This window comes from Medicago sativa, chromosome 7, assembly GCF_051527215.1.
Source record: "Medicago sativa cultivar Bolivia chromosome 7, Bolivia_mono, whole genome shotgun sequence".
NCBI lineage: Eukaryota > Viridiplantae > Streptophyta > Magnoliopsida > Fabales > Fabaceae > Medicago > Medicago sativa.
The window spans coordinates 9,327,049-9,344,990 of NC_140755.1; the positions used below are offsets into that span (position 1 = coordinate 9,327,049).

The window sequence follows — 17,942 nt, forward strand, 5'->3', positions numbered from 1 at the left end:
TTGACTCAACTTATTTCTATGTGTATATAGGTTTTAATTTGTTGTTTAATTAAGTCAAAGTCCTAAGTCGTTGTTTTTATTTAGGGTGGGGAGTATTTGTGTTTTCTTTGGTTCATCCGTGTAATTTTTTCAGATAACATCTTGTGATCGGATTGGGGTAAATATTATAGCTTTAATTGTAATTTTTTCCGGTGTTTTTTGCAGATTAAAAATTAACATTATCAATAGTGTATATATATATATAAAGTAAAGGTTTTTTATACCACGTGTCACTTCCACATTCATTCTCAATATTTTTATTATTTTTTCTATTTTTAAAAATGAAAATATTTTATTTAACATAAATATCTCAACAAAGTACACATTTATCAATCAATCAATAGTATAGTGTGTGTGTGTGTGTGTGTATATATATATATATATATATAGTAAGGTTTTTTATGCCACGTGTCACTTCCACATTCATTCAAGATATTTTTATTATTTTTTCTATTTTTAAAAATGAAAATATTTTATTTAACATAAATATCTCAACAAACTTTTGATCTTATGCACTAAGTATTTTCTTTAAATTTTTATTGAATTTCTAATATTTTATGTAGGAGAAATATCTCAACAAACTACACATCAATCAATCAATCAATAGTATAGTATCAATAGTACATATATAAAGTAAGGTTTTTTATGCCACGTGTCACTTCCACATTCATTCTCAATTTTCTATTTTTAAAAACCAATATTTTATTGGGTTAATTAATTAAATGGTCCATGTAAATATTCAGAATTTTGTTTTTAGTCCCTATAAAATAAAATCACACTTTTTAGTCCTTATAAAATTTTCCATCAGCATTTTTTAGTCCCTATAAAAATTTTCCATTAGCATTTTTGGTCCCTATAAAAAATTTCCATCAACATTTTTTGTCCCTAAAATGCTTAAGGAAAATGTCACAGGGACTAAAAAGTGTGATTTTATTTTATAGGGACTAAAAACAAAACTGTGAATATTATAGGGACTAAAAACTTAATTAACCCTATTTTATTTAACATAAATATCTCAACAACATTTTGATCTTATCCACTCAATATTTTCTTTAAGTTTTTATTGAATTTCTAATATTTTATGTAGCTGAAATATCTCAACAAACTACACATAATACTTTCAACAAAGTTTACATATACGATCTTATTTTATGATTAAAAGAATCCAATTTGTTTATTTGTTTTTAGGAAAAGAAGCTTCAATTAGTTATTACTAATCTTTTAGCACTATATCATTCAATTAGTTTTTATGTTTGAGGAAGAAAAAAAGTTCGATTATTATTATTTTTTTTTTTGATAAAAAAAAGGTTGGATTAGTTATTATGTTATCTTTTAGCAATATATTCTAATACAAATGTTAACTATAAATAAATAAATTTTCGTTAATCACATATTACATATTTTGAGCACAAGCAGAAACCTCAAACCTTCTTTTCATATAACATTTTTCCTTCTTCAGGTTTGTCAAACACCCATTTTATTATTTCTCATACATATACTTTGATATATATATATTTCAACCACTTTCTTCCCTTTCAATCGACTTTTCTCTCTCATACGCATGGGACACGAAACAAACCCATGACCACATGTTTAAAGGGACCCAAAACTCTTACCACTTGGACTAATTCATTATTGATTTTGTTACATTTTTTATTCTTGCATTAGACATTCATCTCATCATTTATATTTATTTTTATGATATTATTATAATTGTAAATTTAAATAAATTCAATCAAATATACTGACACGTGTATTCGTGCACACAAACTTATAAAACTTATTTAATATCTAACCCGGGCAACGCCGGGTCTCTAAACTAGAATTTATATAAAGTAAGGTTTTTATGCCACGTGTCACTTCCACATTCATTCTAAATATTTTTATTATTTTTTTCTATTTTTAAAAACCAATATTTTATTGGGTTAATTAAGTAAATGGTCCCTGTAAATATTCAAAATTTTGTTTTTAGTCCCTATAAAATAAAATCACATTTTTTAGTCCGTATAAAATTTTCCATCAGCATTTTTAGTCCCTATAAATTTTTTCCATTAGCATTTTTGGTCTCTATAAAAAATTTCCATCAACAATTTTGTCCCTAAAATGCTTAAGGAAAATGTCACAGGACTAAAAAGTTTGATTTTATTTTAGGGTTTTTGGTCCCTACAAAATTGCGACCTTGTAAGTTTAGTCCTTACTTAATTTTAATAGCATTTTTAATCCCTACAAAAAAATTTTGCACTCAATATTAGTCCTTACTCAATCCAAATTTGTTTAATTTATGCTTAAACTCTTAAGTTTTTCAACAATTTTTTACAGGCGTGTTAAGAACGTTATTAAAAGGTCCTCCAAAAAAAATATCGCAAAAATTTGATATCTACGTCCATATTTTTGTTACTTATATCTTAAACTTTTGTCGTTTTAAAAAATTCATATTTAATTTATTTCATGTTAAAAAATTATAGATTTTAGTAAATGAACCTTTCATAGTGTTCTAAACTTGTACAAAAAGAATCGTTAAAAAATTTAAGAGTTTAAGGATAATTAAACAAAATTTATTTTAGCAGAGCTAAAATTAGAAGTAAAATTTTTTTGTAGGGATTAAAAAAGCTATTAAAATTGAGTAAGGACTAAACTTAGAAGGTCGCAATTTTATAGGGACCAAAAACATATTTAACCCTTTATTTTATAGGGACTAAAAACAAAACTGTGAATATTTATAGGGACTAAAAACTTAATTAACCCTATTTTATTTACATAAATATCTCAATAACATTTTGATCTTATCCACTCAATATTTTCTTTAAGTTTTTATTGAATTTCTAATATTTTATGTAGCTGAAATATCTCAACAAACTACACATAATACTTTCAACAAAGTTTACATATACGATCTTATTTTATGATTAAAAGACTCCAATTTATTTATTTGTTTTTAGGAAAAGAAGCTTCAATTAGTTATTACTAATCTTTTAGCACTATATCCAGTGGCGGAGCCAGACAAAAAAAATTGGGGTGGCCGGTTGGCCGCCATCAAAATAAACCGAAATATATAATCAAACTAATTCAAGCTCAGGAAGGGAGTAAAGACTTGGATTTTGGTTAACGTAGTTATGTTAACTCAAAATAATAGTAGAAAAATACAATACATGTCATGAGACTCAACGAAATGGTAGAAAACCACGTAACTAACATTGATACGAATTGAAGTTGTTATTCAAGATCCCTTTGAACTTTGAATCAATCTACTGCAATTCATTTGTATTTTGTAATATGTTTAGAAAAGTGAATTGAAACAAATTTAACACTAACGGTACACAAAATATGAGCATCACAGTTTCAATTTCTCAATAACAAAAACCAATGATAGAAACAAATTAACACTGACAGTATACAAAATCTTAGCATCCTAGTTTCAATTTCACATTAACTTCAGTTTCTATTTCCCTTCCCTTTTCCCTTCAGTTTCTAACTTCAGTTTCAATTTCACACAAAATCTGATAAAAATTGAAGGTGAAAGCAAATTAAAAACCAAATTCATTAAAAAAATAAAAGGAAATAAAATAAAATCAGTGTCAAACAAAAGGAAATTGAATCAGAATCAATAGCTTACAGTTATTCAGTTAGGGTTTGTGAGGGGAGATGGAGACGGATGAAGTCTGAACTGAAAAATCGATACAGAGGGAGGGTGTGGTAGCTGTGATGGATGGAGGAGGAGGAGGCATCACGTTCGCGGCGGTGAAGGATGGAGGAGGATGAGGTGTTACTGTTCTCTAGAGAGAAGAAGGAATCGTGGTTCAGAAAGGGAAAAATGAAAGCTGTAATTGTAATTTTCATCGTAACTCAAGGACAATATAGTAATTTCCAGCCTATAAAAAAATTGATAAAAAAAAATAATGGGGTGGCGGTGGCTCCCCCTTGCCACCCCCTGGCTCCGCCACTGACTATATCATTCAATTAGTTTTTATGTTTGAGGAAAAAAAAAGGTTCAATTAGTTTTTTTTTTTATAAAAAAGGTTCGATTAGTTATTGTGTTATATTTTAGCAGCATATTCTAATACAAATGTTAACTATAAATAAATAAATTTTCGTTAATCACATATTTACATATTTTGAGCACAAGCAGAAACCCCAAACATTCTTTTCATCTAACATTTTTCCTTCTTCAGGTTTGTCAAACACCAATTTTATTATTTCTCATAGTATATGTCCTATATATATATATATTTCAACCACTTTCTTCCCTTTCAATCGATTTTTCTCTCTCATACGCGTGGGCCACGAAACAAACCTATGACCACATGTTTAAAGGGACCCAAAACTCTTACCACTTGGACTAATTCATTATTGATTTTGTTACACCTTTTATTCTTGCATTGGACATTCATCTCATCATTTATATTTATTTTTATGATATTATTATAATTTTAAATTTAAATAAATTCAATCTAATATACTGACACTAGTATTCGTGAACACAAACTTATAAAACTTATTTAATATTTATCACGGGCAACGCCAGATCTTTAAACTAGTTGTCTTCTAAAAGGAAACATATCTGAATCAATACACTATTATGGTATGAATATATTAGAGAAGATGAGTAGGAAGGAAACCATCTTCATCATGGACAGCACTAGTAAATCAACCCAGCCTATCACTCACACTTCTGCCATAACTCTCCCAAAAGCCTTTAAAAGAACCGACTCTCAAAATAGAGAATCTTATTGAGTACTCTTATGTTCCTGAAGATGTACAAGTAGCTGAAACCATACCTCCTCTTCTTAGTCCGTACAATATCTTTGAAAGACAAAAATCCCTAACTAGGACCATCAAAAATCTCATCTCCACAAACCGACCAAATATGAAAGAGTATATCCAATCTTCTCGTTTGGACCAATGTACTCTTAAATCCACAAACCAAGAACAGTATGTAGATCTAGAGATCCCTCAGGATCTGATAGATCATTGGAAAACAGAAGGATATACAGGTCTTCACTTTGGGGCTATCAGGTTGATTCTTTCCCTCCATGGAAGGAAAAACCAACCAATCTTCTGTAAGATAGCCTTGCTCGACTCAAGCTATCTTCACTATGAAAATGTTGTCATAGGAACTGTTTTGACTTGGCTGCATGTCGGTAGCGTTGTCCTGACTATCTTCCCAAATTATAACGTTAGTCTTAAAGACACAACGTTATCCACCAGGTTAAAGGTGCAGGTTCAGATCACTGGATCTGACCAAGTTCCCAAAACCTTGGCAGCCACCTTGCATCATCAGATAATCTACCGCCTTCAAAATCATTCTATAGATCTGCCTTTAATAGGACGTGGAGCAGAATCCCTGTTAGTTCTTGCCAGCAGAGAGGATGAAATCCCCTCTATAGTCCAGATTCCTAAAAAAGTCTCTCGCGAAGATCTGATCCAACTAATTCCGTTAGAATGGATCACAAATTATGAAAAAATGCAAGAGGACAGAAGGCCAATACAAACACAAGAAGCCAGTTTCAGAAGATCATCGGTTGATAAGTCAGTCAAGATAATCTTCAAACCTGTAAAATAGAAACCATGTTCATCATCCTCTATTTTTCAAACTTTAATGATTGAACCAATTCTCAAAGAAGACTGGTGTCCTATTTATGCGGTAACAGCCAATGGAGAACCCATTTACACAGATAAAATAGATGGACACTTCATTTGGGATGTCAACCCTGATATGTGTGACCCAGAATGTGACTGTTGGATGCATGATGATGATATGGACCAGTATATCATCACCCCAGAGAAAAGTAAAAAGAAAAGTAGATGTAAGCCACCATCTACACCACAAAGGAGATATAACCCAGATAATGGTCCTTGGGTAGGAATTCATAAGAAAGCACCTCCTCTTCCAATCTATGAAGAGGCTCCTAGAATTCTTAGAGAAGAAAACTTAATACCACCCAATGATCCAAACCTAGTCACCTGGTCTCCTTCTGACCATTGCAAGAATTACAAAGCTTCACAAAACATTGAACTTATCCCTTGTTTCATGTATACAAATCCTTCCTCCTCCCAATATGAACAACATTTCCCAGCCTTAGAAAGAAAGATTGATCCTATTACAAATAGGGCCTCCAAACCTTTCATACAACCTAATGAAGTTCATCCTGATGGAAAACTCAAGCCTTTATCCCAAGCAGAAGAAGTTCTCAATTGGCAATCAGAAAACATAATTGCTCAGAATGACAGTCTCCAAACCATGTGTGGAAAGTTAGAAAAGGTCACAGAAAAGACTGAAGAAACAGGTCAAGATCTTAAATTTTTGTCCCAAAAAATGCAAAAGCATTACAAAGAACCCAAAGAACAAGTAACCAAACTAGATCGTGATCTAAGAACCATTTTGGAAGAAAAAATGTTTGGCAAAACCTTTGATAAAAAAGAAAGAGAGATCAGGACTCTGCAAAAACAGTTTAAAGGAAATGGACGACTTCATACAAGCCTCCAAAGAATACAAACCTGAACCAAAAGGAAATCTTTTTTCCAACACCCCTGCTTTCTCCCCTTATTTCACTCAGCCTAAAAAACCTTCTCCTTTCTATACCAATTTTACTGCACCAGACTATATCCGCCGTATACCCACGACTCATGAACCAAGAAAATCCAAAACGACAACTTCAATCTCTAAGGGTAAAGAGACCCTTCACAGATATGACTCCTCTTCAGATTCCCAAGAAACCACTGAACCACCTCATCAAGACAAAAGAAAGAAGATCTACCAGACCAAGATACTCAACATTTTCAATCCTTAGCCATAACGACAAGAAACAAAGAAGAATCACAAGAAACCTCCTCTGAACATTCAACCTCAGATTCTTCTAGTCACGAGTCTTCCATCAGTCTAGAACAGCACATAGATGACTTTTCAGAAGCCTTCATGGTTAACTTTAAAAATGAAGAATCATTTTATGAAGAAACAGCAGATGGAGGCTCTGCATCGAAGAAGCCAAAAATTCATAGTGGACCGTGGTTCAACTTAGATGGCATACCCTTAGAGCAAAGAAGAGAAAGACTTCTGGAGTTTGGAGCCTGGATAGACACTCAACTCGTGAAGCCAGGAGTAGATCTCTACAAGGTGATTGAAGAATTTTGTTGTAGGATGACAGGAACCTTGAAAGATTGGTACCTCAACCTAAGTCCTCTCAGACAGGACGAGCTTCACAGGTTGGAGAACACTAAAAGTGTTCTTGGTGTTTTACATCAAGAATTTATTGGAGACATAGACATTCTTGCTAGGAAAGCCAGACAAGAATACTATGAGATGAAATGATGTTCCTTGAAAATCAAGGATTTGGAAAAACATTTCCAGAGAATGTCCCAAAGATTCTATCAACTGAATGACTTCAATGATCCAAGCCTCAAACATACATATGTTTCCTCTTTACCTCAAGAACTCCAACCCAAAATCCACAGGATGATAGGAACAGTTGGCAGAGAAATTGATACTATGACCTTCGGCCAAATCCATCAGACAACTTTAGAAGCCTTAGAAGAATTGTGCAGTTTGCACCAACATTTCTCAGAAGTAATGGAACAAAAACCAGATTTGGAAAAGCTTGCAAAATACATTATCAAGAGATTGGATGCAAAGACAAATTCCACTGTTCACATAAGAAAAAGAAAGACCATAAATCAAAAATCACATGCCATTCCAAAAAGAAAAAGAAAACAACGTTTTTCAAACCAAAACAAGCCAGAGGAAAGAAAACAGGTCAGAGATGTTTTGCTTGTGGAAAGAAGGGACACTATTCAAAAAGTTGTCCCAACAAACCAGAGAAAGCGGCAAAGATGATAGACTCTCTCAGCCCTGCAGAAGCAGATCTTGAGTCCCTATACTCAAAACAAAGCTCAGCAGATGAAAATACAACCTTTGCTCTCCATGAAGACTCTGAGGAAGATAATAACTCTGACTCAGGAGAGATGAATAAAGTACCAATTTATTCTCTCAGACAAATAGCCAGTTCTTTACCTACTCCTCCTCTTCCTTGCGTTGAGAATCAGATACTTGCTTCTAAGTATGCTCATCCAAGAAAGGCCATAGCCTACATGGATACAGGTGCTCAAGTTACTATGATGAACCCCAGTATCCTTCCTCCAGATGCATGGACTTCACATGCTGCCTTCTTCATGGCAGCTGATGGAAAAATCTTCAGGACAGACTTGATAACAAAAGATAAAATCGGAATCAAGTTTTTTCAAGGATGCATAGTCTGAACTAAGGTGATTGGAAGCAGGCTCCCAAACAAAGAAATTGTCATTGGGTTTGATGTTTATTCTGCAGCAGATAGACTTCAAATACTTCCTAGGGGAGTGAAATTCAAAAGAGAATTCTATCCAAGGCTCCTACTGAGTATGAAGAAGTACGAACCAAGTTACTCAAACTTGGTGCAGATACTCATGAAGAATTTCATCATCCTAACCCCTTATGGAAAAACAAAGACTTCTTTGTAGAGCTCCCATTCAAATTAAATGAAGACATAAATCCTACCAAAGCAACCCATCCGAGAATGAGTCCTTCAGACTATGCTCTTGCTAGAGAAGAGTGTAACCAACTACTTCGACAAGGCCTTATAGAGCCGACCAAGTCTGAGTGGGCTTGTCAAGCTTTTTATGTTGAAAAAAGAGCTGAAAAAACCAGAGGGAAAAAGAGATTGGTTATAGATTACAAACCTCTTAACCATTTTCTCAAAGATGACAAATTCCCAATTCCAAAAATAGCTACCCTAAATTCCTTCATAAAAGATGCCCAGATCTACTCTAAGTTTGACCTTAAGTCTGGATTTTTGCAATTAGGAATTGACCCAAAAGACCGTCACAAAACAGCCTTCTGCATCCCAAACGCTCAGTACCAATGGACCGTCGTACCTTTTGGACTTAAGGTAGCTCCATATTTATTCCAAAAGGCCATGACTCGAATCTTTGAACCCATCCTTGACAGTATCCTCATTTACATTGATGATATACTGCTATTCTCAAAAGATGTAAAAACCCATAAAGCCTTGTTAGCCCAATTTTACCAGATAGCCCAGGCCCATGGTATAATGCTATCAGAAAAGAAAAGTCAACTAGCCCAAACTGAGATAGACTTCTTAGGAATGCATTTTTCTCAAGGAAGGTACCAACCTCAACCTGACATTGTCCAAGAACTCTTAAACTTTCCTGATGAAAATCTCACCATCAAACAAATTCATCAGTTTCTAGAAATAATCAATTATATCAGATATTTTATACCCAAATTGGCCAAATACACCAGCCAGCTATCCCTGTTACTCCGGAAAAATCCTCCACCTTGGGGTATCAAACAAACTAAAGCAGTCAGAGCCCTAAAAAAGATAGCCCAAAACCCTCATGCTTTAAAAATACCTGGTGATGGCAAAAGAGTCCTTCAAACAGATGCTAGTGATCATTACTAGGGAGCTGTTTTGATAGAAGAAACCAACAACACCAAGTATTATTGTGGGCATGCCAGTGGACAGTTTAAAGAAGCAGAGAAACACTACCATACCACATATAAAGAAGCTCTAGCGGTAAAACTTGGGATACAAAAGTTTGATTTTCATCTTAGAGGCCATCATTTTGAAGTTCACATGGATAACTCTTCTTTTCCTAAGATGCTGGAATTCAAAAACAAGATGCCTCCAGACCCTCAAACTCTTCGCCTCAAAGATTGGTTTTCCAGACATGACTTCACTGTAAAACACATAAAAGGAAAACAAAACCTTATCCCAGACCTTCTCTCCAGACCCAACAAACCGATCCAACTTTTCACCCATAGCCATTCTTTCCCTTTAATCCTGATGATCAAATCCTTACCATCCGGAGCTACTATCTTCAAAGATTTTCCCCCATGACTAAATGTGTCATACCCTCTCTCTGTAATCCAAGATTATGCAAGAAGAAACATTTTTTATTACATGGCAAAAATCATGAGGACCATTAAGGAAGTACCAGACCTTTCTCCTGTCCATCCAGATACCCCATTTCATTTACCCTTTTTAATTAATCCAAAGGTCCCATTCACTGAAGATCATTTATGGTACTTATGGTGAACCACTTGTCTTTATGTTATGCCTGTCCTCATCCCTACTGAATCCATGTATCAGCACCTCATGGAACCCAACAATCATGGATCATTAATCTGGACAACCCTTCAATGGTACTCTCCCCTTGAAAAATGGAGAAAAGAACTTGAAAAAGCCTTACATGATTTATACAAAAGGAAATTCAAAGGAGATATGTTCAAGTTCAAAACAGTTTTCATCTTGCACAGGCCTTATGAGACAGACCAAAGAACAAAACTCTTGATTAGTAAACCTCAGTGTACATTATGGGAAACTGTTGATGATTGTCCATTACATCCACAAGTAAGTCAAGAACTAAGAAATTTCATGGGGCTTATGAATTTTCATAATCCTTCGAAGACCACAATTGGTACCACTTGCATAACCCATGGTAATCTTCCCCCTCAAGTTCAACCAGTAGAATTGGGAGAAAATTATACCCAGAAGGAAGATGATCAGATGACAATTGATGAATATGAGGCCACATGGATTAAAGATCATCCAGAAGCTAGCTCAAGCAATCCAACGATAGGAGATCGAGAATATGAAGCAATGTTCCCTTACCCAGAAGATTACTCTGCAGGTTATCTATCAGATCAAAACATGTCACCTAGTCATGAGCCTATCATAATGCACCACTAACATGGCAAGAAGATTGGGAAGTCTACAAAAGCTATCTACTTTATTATCTCTATGTCGGCCATTTGTAAAAAGTGTGGGCCACCCTTTTGTTTGTTTGTATTTGTTTGCTTATGTCGGCAACCGTTCATTAGTTGCCATTTAGATAAGAAGGAATCTCTTTTTTTGACTCATGACGATGGGGCCCATTGAGCACCCGGCGATCAAATTATTGAGGTTCTCTATCAGCCTGGTTCTTCTATAAAAGGACCATTTGTCTTTGTTAAGGGGCATCGAAAAAAATAAATAAAACCTCCTATGTTTTATCTAACAATGTTCTTCTAATCTCTCTCTTTTCTTCCGAAAATCTTAGCTAAGTATATTCATATCATGAAAACCCTCCAGTAGAGTCATAATGAACTCTATGATCAATGATCCATGCTACGGTCCTCGGTACCTTGAGACTTGTAAGTCCAAAGGAGTTGGCAGTTTGTCTCGGTTTGTGAGGCTCCCGGCTAGCAGTGTAACGAAATTGTTAGGTCAACGCCATCACAAAGATTCAAACCCTAATTTCTCCTCTTATGTATGTAAGTTTTGAATGGTTATTTTTGTTTATCTAAAATAAATAACACTTCTATGCATTGACCTCTACCATTATTTTAAATAATGGTGACAGAACACTTGCAGTCGTTTCATTATCATCAAATTGTGGTGACATACATTTATCTGAAACAATGATCTCTACTTGAGAATGTTAATTTTTTTTTTTTTCACATGCATCAAAATCTTTGACCCCACCTTCTTTGCCGGTAGTGGCACTGCTTTACAAACTATCAGCAAAAGTTTGCTCATTTTCAGCCAATAATCGAGATGCATGACTCATATCACTCTTTATTTCTCATCATACCCCCTCAATCTTAACTTTCTATCAATGATTTTGCATGAAATTGTCCCTGTCATGATCAATATTCTCATGATTCCAAAGTATACTATATTATGAATTGAAATTAATGATTAAAGAAAGAATGCAAACGAAAAATCCCATTTTTATTCATGGCCCATACAACATGCCAGAGCTGGCAATCCACTGAGGGAGCACATGTACCTTAACTAAAATTTGTAATTTTTTATTTCAACATCACAAAAACATTATTTTATATTTTGCATTACAATAAAGTATGGAAAAGAAAAAGCACTACTCTATGTGACCCAATTATGATTTAATTCTAGATCTTACGTAGATCTGTTTCAACTTTACCTACAACATAAATAAATCCAAAAACTAATTAATAAAAAAAATAAAGTGATTATTATAGTGTACGTTTAATATGAGTTAAGATCCTCTCCATTTAGAATTGATAGATGAATTTTATGTAGTTTTTGAGGGTGAACCCTTGTCATTTCTAATAATAAAAGAATTTTATCGTAATAAAAAATGAAGTTTTATTGTATGATGCCTAATTTTCTTGCTTCTCATTTTGACCCTTAAAAAACAGCATAACTTCAAATTACAATATGCAACTATAATTATGGTCAATATATAAATATTTTAGAGGTCTCTACAATGCCATTGTAAGTTTGTAACTGCAATCGTCTCCACATTAATCACATTTTTCTGTATTTTTCCGCAATACTAAGGTTTGCAGCGTAACTCTAATCGCAATTTTGAACCAATTGATCAATGATATACAAAATCATTAATAAAGCCAATGAAAATGATGCATCTATGTCCAAGGCCAGAGGTTCTGATGCTCATCAATGTTGTGAAACATGTTGGTGAAGTTTTCATCTTGGAGATCTGGTCTTGATGTGAATTGAAGAAGTTGGGGTATATTGTTAGGGTTTAATGAAGTTGGTAGAAGGCTAATTAGGTTTCTACCATTCTGTGAAGAAACAGAACTGTTCAAAGCTTGTGTTCTTGAGAGATCTAAATTAATGTTTAAGCTATTATCACTTCCATTGCTCCATGAACCCTCAGTTTCTTTCATTATGCATTTTGTTCCACCTTCACACCAATCCTTGCTTTTTAATGCTTGTAACTGCAATGCAACACCATTAGGTTAAAACATAAAAGACTAACAAAATATATGTAGTTACATTAATGTTTAAATTATATGATGATTGAAAGCATGTTCGGAGTCTAACACACTGATGCGTTAGGTTACATTCCTTTAAGTACCGATGCACAGACACGACAAAATTTATAATAATTTGTATAAATGCAATTGTTGAATGTAACTACATATGTTGGTCTCGTGTTGGTATCAAGCACCTGCCAGACACTGAATATATTTTAAATATGAAGTGTCTGAAAATCATATTTACATTCGATTCTTGTCATTTTTTAAACCGTTGAAATATATCAAAAAATTTATATATTTATATAAAATCCACCAATTTCAATATAAATTTACTATTTTAAACTTTTTAACTTGTGCAAATTTGCACATGATAAAAACCCTTTAAATATTATCAGTCTCTTCATGTCAATTTCAACATGGTTTTCTCCATGTGTTAAAGCATATTAGTTGGATCTGATGCAACTATGTCTTGTGCTTAGAAACATGGAACTAAAACAGATATATTGATTACAAAAAGAAAAACATTAATTTGAAGCTATGTGATCTGAGTCTGACAATGATACTGACTCTTCACAAGAATGGCCAACAATTAATCGAGAGAAAGTTAATATGTGGATATTGGTCACTTTATAAATTCAATAGTACCTATAGAATCATAATGCATTAAATATAAAAAAAATATATATAAAAAAAAAACACAAAACTCATACAATGTAATAAAGTCAAATAAATAAGGGTATGCTTCCTTTCTTTCTTCCAACACAAAATTATCAATTTATTTATATCAATCACAAAGGTGATAAAACACAATCAGTAGTAAGAAAACATTGTATTCACAAAATGTAAGAAATTGAATACTAGCAAGTCAAGAGTAAGAAAAGATAAAGAAACAAATACAACATGCAAAAACATATCACAATGGAATAATATTAACTAATAATTGAATTAGAGTTATACTCTTTTATGGTGGCCCAATAACAAATTGTTATTTAAAATATTGAATATCTGAATCAAGATCAAGATTCATGAACATTAGTTTAATCACTCCAATCATGTTCCCCTTTATGAATTGCTCCTAAAACTTCACTATTACTTTGATACACAAAGGAACTAGAGTATGCAAAATTCAAGATGATCCGATTAATAGCACACTACTCCCTTTTACCATTTTTAGTTATGGGGATTATTTACACAAGAAAACCAACACATTTTGATACTTATAAAAAATATTTTTATTTATCCTATCATACTCTCATATTCAATATGTCTCAAATCACTTCTCTCTCTCTCTCTCTCTCTGGAGTAAAATATTAGGAAAAACAATAATAGTTAATGACACATGGAGTTGAATAACTCAACTGATTTAAGTCGAAGAAGAATTTGAGGTCCTATATTCAAATCAAGATGAAAGATTAAAATATTAATCTAACAAACTAACTTTAATATTTTTCATTACATTGAACTTTCAAAATATCAAATAGATAGAAACACAATTTTTTTTATTAAAGCACAGTTAAATTAGAAAAGAGAGAGTATAGGGTAACTAATATTCCTTTACCTCTCCTTGTAGTTTCTGATTATGAACTTTAAGTGCATCATTTTCATCCTTGACAGCTTCAAATTTCTTCTTGAGTACTTCATATTCATTCTCAAGTTGCTTTGTTTTGCATCTTGCTCTTCTATTCTGAAACCATATAGCAATTTGTCTAGGCTGCAACCCTAAAGCCTTAGCAAGTTGCACTTTTCTTTCTGGGTCAAGCTTGTTCCCAAATTCAAAGCTCTTCTCAAGGGCCTGAACTTGATCCAAATTCAGCCTGATCTTCTTCTTCTCTCCACTTTGGAATCCATCATCAGATAAATCATCATCTCCATGCACTTCATGATGATCATGACATTTGTTCTCAATGCCCGAAAATGACATTGATTTCTTCAACAAAAAAGGTGCACCTAAGACATAACAAAAAAAATGCTATTGTTAAATTCATAGTTCTGAATTATGGTCCACAAATGAAAGTATAGTCCAATTATGGCTTTAGATTGATATACAGCCGCAGATGTAATTATGCTACGAACGTTTATGTTGCGGGAAAATGTGACCAATGCGGCTTTAATTGTGGTTGTGATACGATTGCAGAGACCTCAAAATATGTTGTGACCGCAATTAAGGTTACAGACTACAATTTAAAACCACGAGTCCAATATAAGTTTCAAAGGCCTCTGCGATGACATAGCAACCACAATTATGGTCGCATCGGTCATAATTGTCAGTGTTTTGTCGCAATAAAAGTTTGAAGCATGACCGCAACTGCAATTTAAAACAACAATAAAACCGGTTACCTTTTTATGATATAAAGAGATAAAAGAGTTTGAGAGATTGACCTTGTTGAAAGTGTTGAGGTGGAAAAGAAGGGAAGGTGTTAAGAGAAGTTGAAGGGAGTTGATCATGATCTTCATGAGGGTTAAACAAGAAACTATGAGGTGGTGGGAATGCCATATTGAATGCTAGTGATGTGATAAATTCATGCAAATTCGTGACTTGTTTTTGTTTTTTCTTGCTTCTCTCTCTAGATCTTTAGTTAAATTTAAGTAGCTATATGTCACATGATATAATATATATTCAGAGGGGTTTGGCACTCACTTTCATGGTGACAAAAGTATTGGAAAGGGATGATGATGACGAATATAATGATGGGTGCAGAGACTCGACAGAAAGTGATGTTAAGGCATAGAGAGAAAACAAATGTGATAGTATCTGTACCGTATTCTTCATTCCCTATTTTACTTTATATTTAAACAATTTAATTTATTATTTTAAATTTTAATTAAAAAATTAAATATCATTAAAATCGGATATATCGTAATATAATACAAACAATATTCTATATATTATACTAGCGAAAAGACAGATACTCTTTACTCTTTTTTTACGCTAACGTTTGAAAATTATAAACGGTATTTTTTTATGAAATTTTGATTAAAACTAAAAATATAAATGATTGTTGCTTTCAAGTTATAACAAACTAAACTAACCATGAATATCTAATCTAATGACACCAACAATATAACAAATAAATATAATCTAATTCTTTTTTAATGACATCAACATCAATCTTCATTATAGAAAAAGTTGTTTAAGGGTATAATTGGGATAATAAAATAATAAGTATAGATATACTTATCCATTTGTTACTCTTTTTAAATGATAAAGGAAAAAAAAACTGGACATATATATACTCATATCGTGTTTGTTACACTTTTATTTTAATATTTGAATTTACTCTTTGTTTTTTTTTAAAAAAAAATTGAATTTATTCTTATCTATTTGTCAACCCAAACGAGTCAAAACATGTTATTTACTTTATATTTTATTTTGTCGTGGTTGGGATTTGGGCCTTGAATATATTATACATTGTTCATACCAACTAAGCAAAGCTCACGAGGATCTATTTACTTTATATTAGTATAGAAGATATGAAGGCGATGTCGATTTTGGGATGACTTTTCATTATTCCAGTTATACCCTTAACCTTCTGTCAAAAAAAAAATTATACCCTTAACCAAATTTTTCTATATTAATGTTATATTGTTGGTGTTATTAAAAAGGATAAGAATTCATATTTTATTTTGTCATTGAAAAAGATAAACATGGGTTTTTATTACAACTAGAAAGTCACAAATATTTATCCTTATAATTTTAATCAAAATCAAGATTTTATATAAAAAAATGTCACTCATAATTTACACGTGTTAGTGCAATAAAAAGAGCAGAAAGACGGACACGTGTGTACCCGTCTTTTCAACCATAATTTATATTTTTTCTAAAAAAATCTCTAGAAAAATACTCTTTTAATTTAAGAGAAATGTTAGACACACTATAATATTTTTTTTCTAACACACACTCTTTTGTTGGATGAAACTCGTGTAGGTCTCTTCATTTTAAGTGGAATTTATTTTCAAAGTGTATGATCTACATGAATTTCACCCAACAAGAGATGGTGTTAGTAAGAGAATTTTCATAGTAGCTCATATTACTCCCTTCATCTCAAATTATATGATGTTTTGATTATTTTACACAAATTAAGAAGTGTAATTAATGTTGTGCGAGAAAGAGAAATTATAAGTAGTTTCACAAAATTCTTTTTCATCAACGTTATAGGAAAGATAAATCAAAGAATTAGAAGAATAAATAGTTGATGGTATAATAGAAAAATAATATTTAGTGTTTTATTGATATTGTAAAGTGATTATAATTTGAAACAATTTTTTTTCCAAAATGATTTATAATTTAGGATGAAAGGAATACTATATAATAAATGGCTTTGAATGGGAAAAATGAGTATGATGTGTTGTTTATCCATTGATGGAAAAATCATTGGGTGCACTCCCTTTTCCAGTGCTGACATAAATCATTTGCAATCACATTGGCGGTGGTCATGATTATCGGTAGGATCTTCTTCATTTATAAAAATAAAAATAAATTGAGATTGTCATTTAGAAAGAGACTTACACAAAAACTAGATTGTAAAGTTTTACTAGCAAGTGGATACTTTTTATTTGGTGGTGGCCAGAGTTCGAACCCTGGACCTTGCATATATTATGCATTGTCCATACCAACTGAGTTAAGCTCATGAGGACACTAGCAAGTGGATACTACCATCATTAATTATTTTTAAGTTTTATTGTATTTCTATCTCTTTAAATGAAAGAAGCAGAGAAGATGATTCATAATAGAGAGGATCATAACTCCATGATCATAATCATGAGTGTAGCTAGTCTTGCATACTCACAGGATCTAATGTATATGAAATACTAAAATGTGTCTTAAGGGTATATGTTAAGGAGTTTAATGTGAAAATTTTGTCAATTTATTTCTCAAGAAGATGAAAATTAATGTTTATCAATGAATATTTCTATTTGTAGAACCTTTAATACGTGTCCTTAAAACGCATGTTAGCATTAACTAAAACAAAAATATCAACAAAAAATTAAATTAAAATTTATAAAAAAATTAAAAAATTGTCTTTTTTGTGTGTCTAAATAGTGAGTATTTGATCTTGTAACCATGCAAAACTACGGTGGTGGAAAACTGGAAATGGTTGGGTACGAA

The 17,942-nt window shown here is 32.4% G+C and overlaps 1 protein-coding gene across 2 annotated transcripts; it reads right to left on the minus strand.

Annotated features, from left to right (window-relative positions):
- Positions 1 to 12,270: 12,270 nt before the first annotated feature.
- LOC146904062 (homeobox-leucine zipper protein ATHB-20-like) lies at positions 12,271 to 15,547 on the minus strand. Of its 2 annotated transcripts, none has more exons than XM_085727029.1 (3): positions 15,215 to 15,547; positions 14,394 to 14,782; positions 12,271 to 12,793 (listed from the first exon to the last, which is right to left on the minus strand). In XM_085727029.1, exons 1-3 carry the CDS (start codon positions 15,327 to 15,329, stop codon positions 12,479 to 12,481), a joined length of 819 nt encoding a protein of 272 aa, XP_085583155.1. In that variant the 5' UTR covers positions 15,330 to 15,547; the 3' UTR covers positions 12,271 to 12,478. The 2 variants fall into 2 exon arrangements, with proteins under 2 accessions (XP_085583155.1, XP_085583156.1); XM_085727030.1 differs by having other exon boundaries at positions 15,173 to 15,308.
- Positions 15,548 to 17,942: the final 2,395 nt, after the last annotated feature.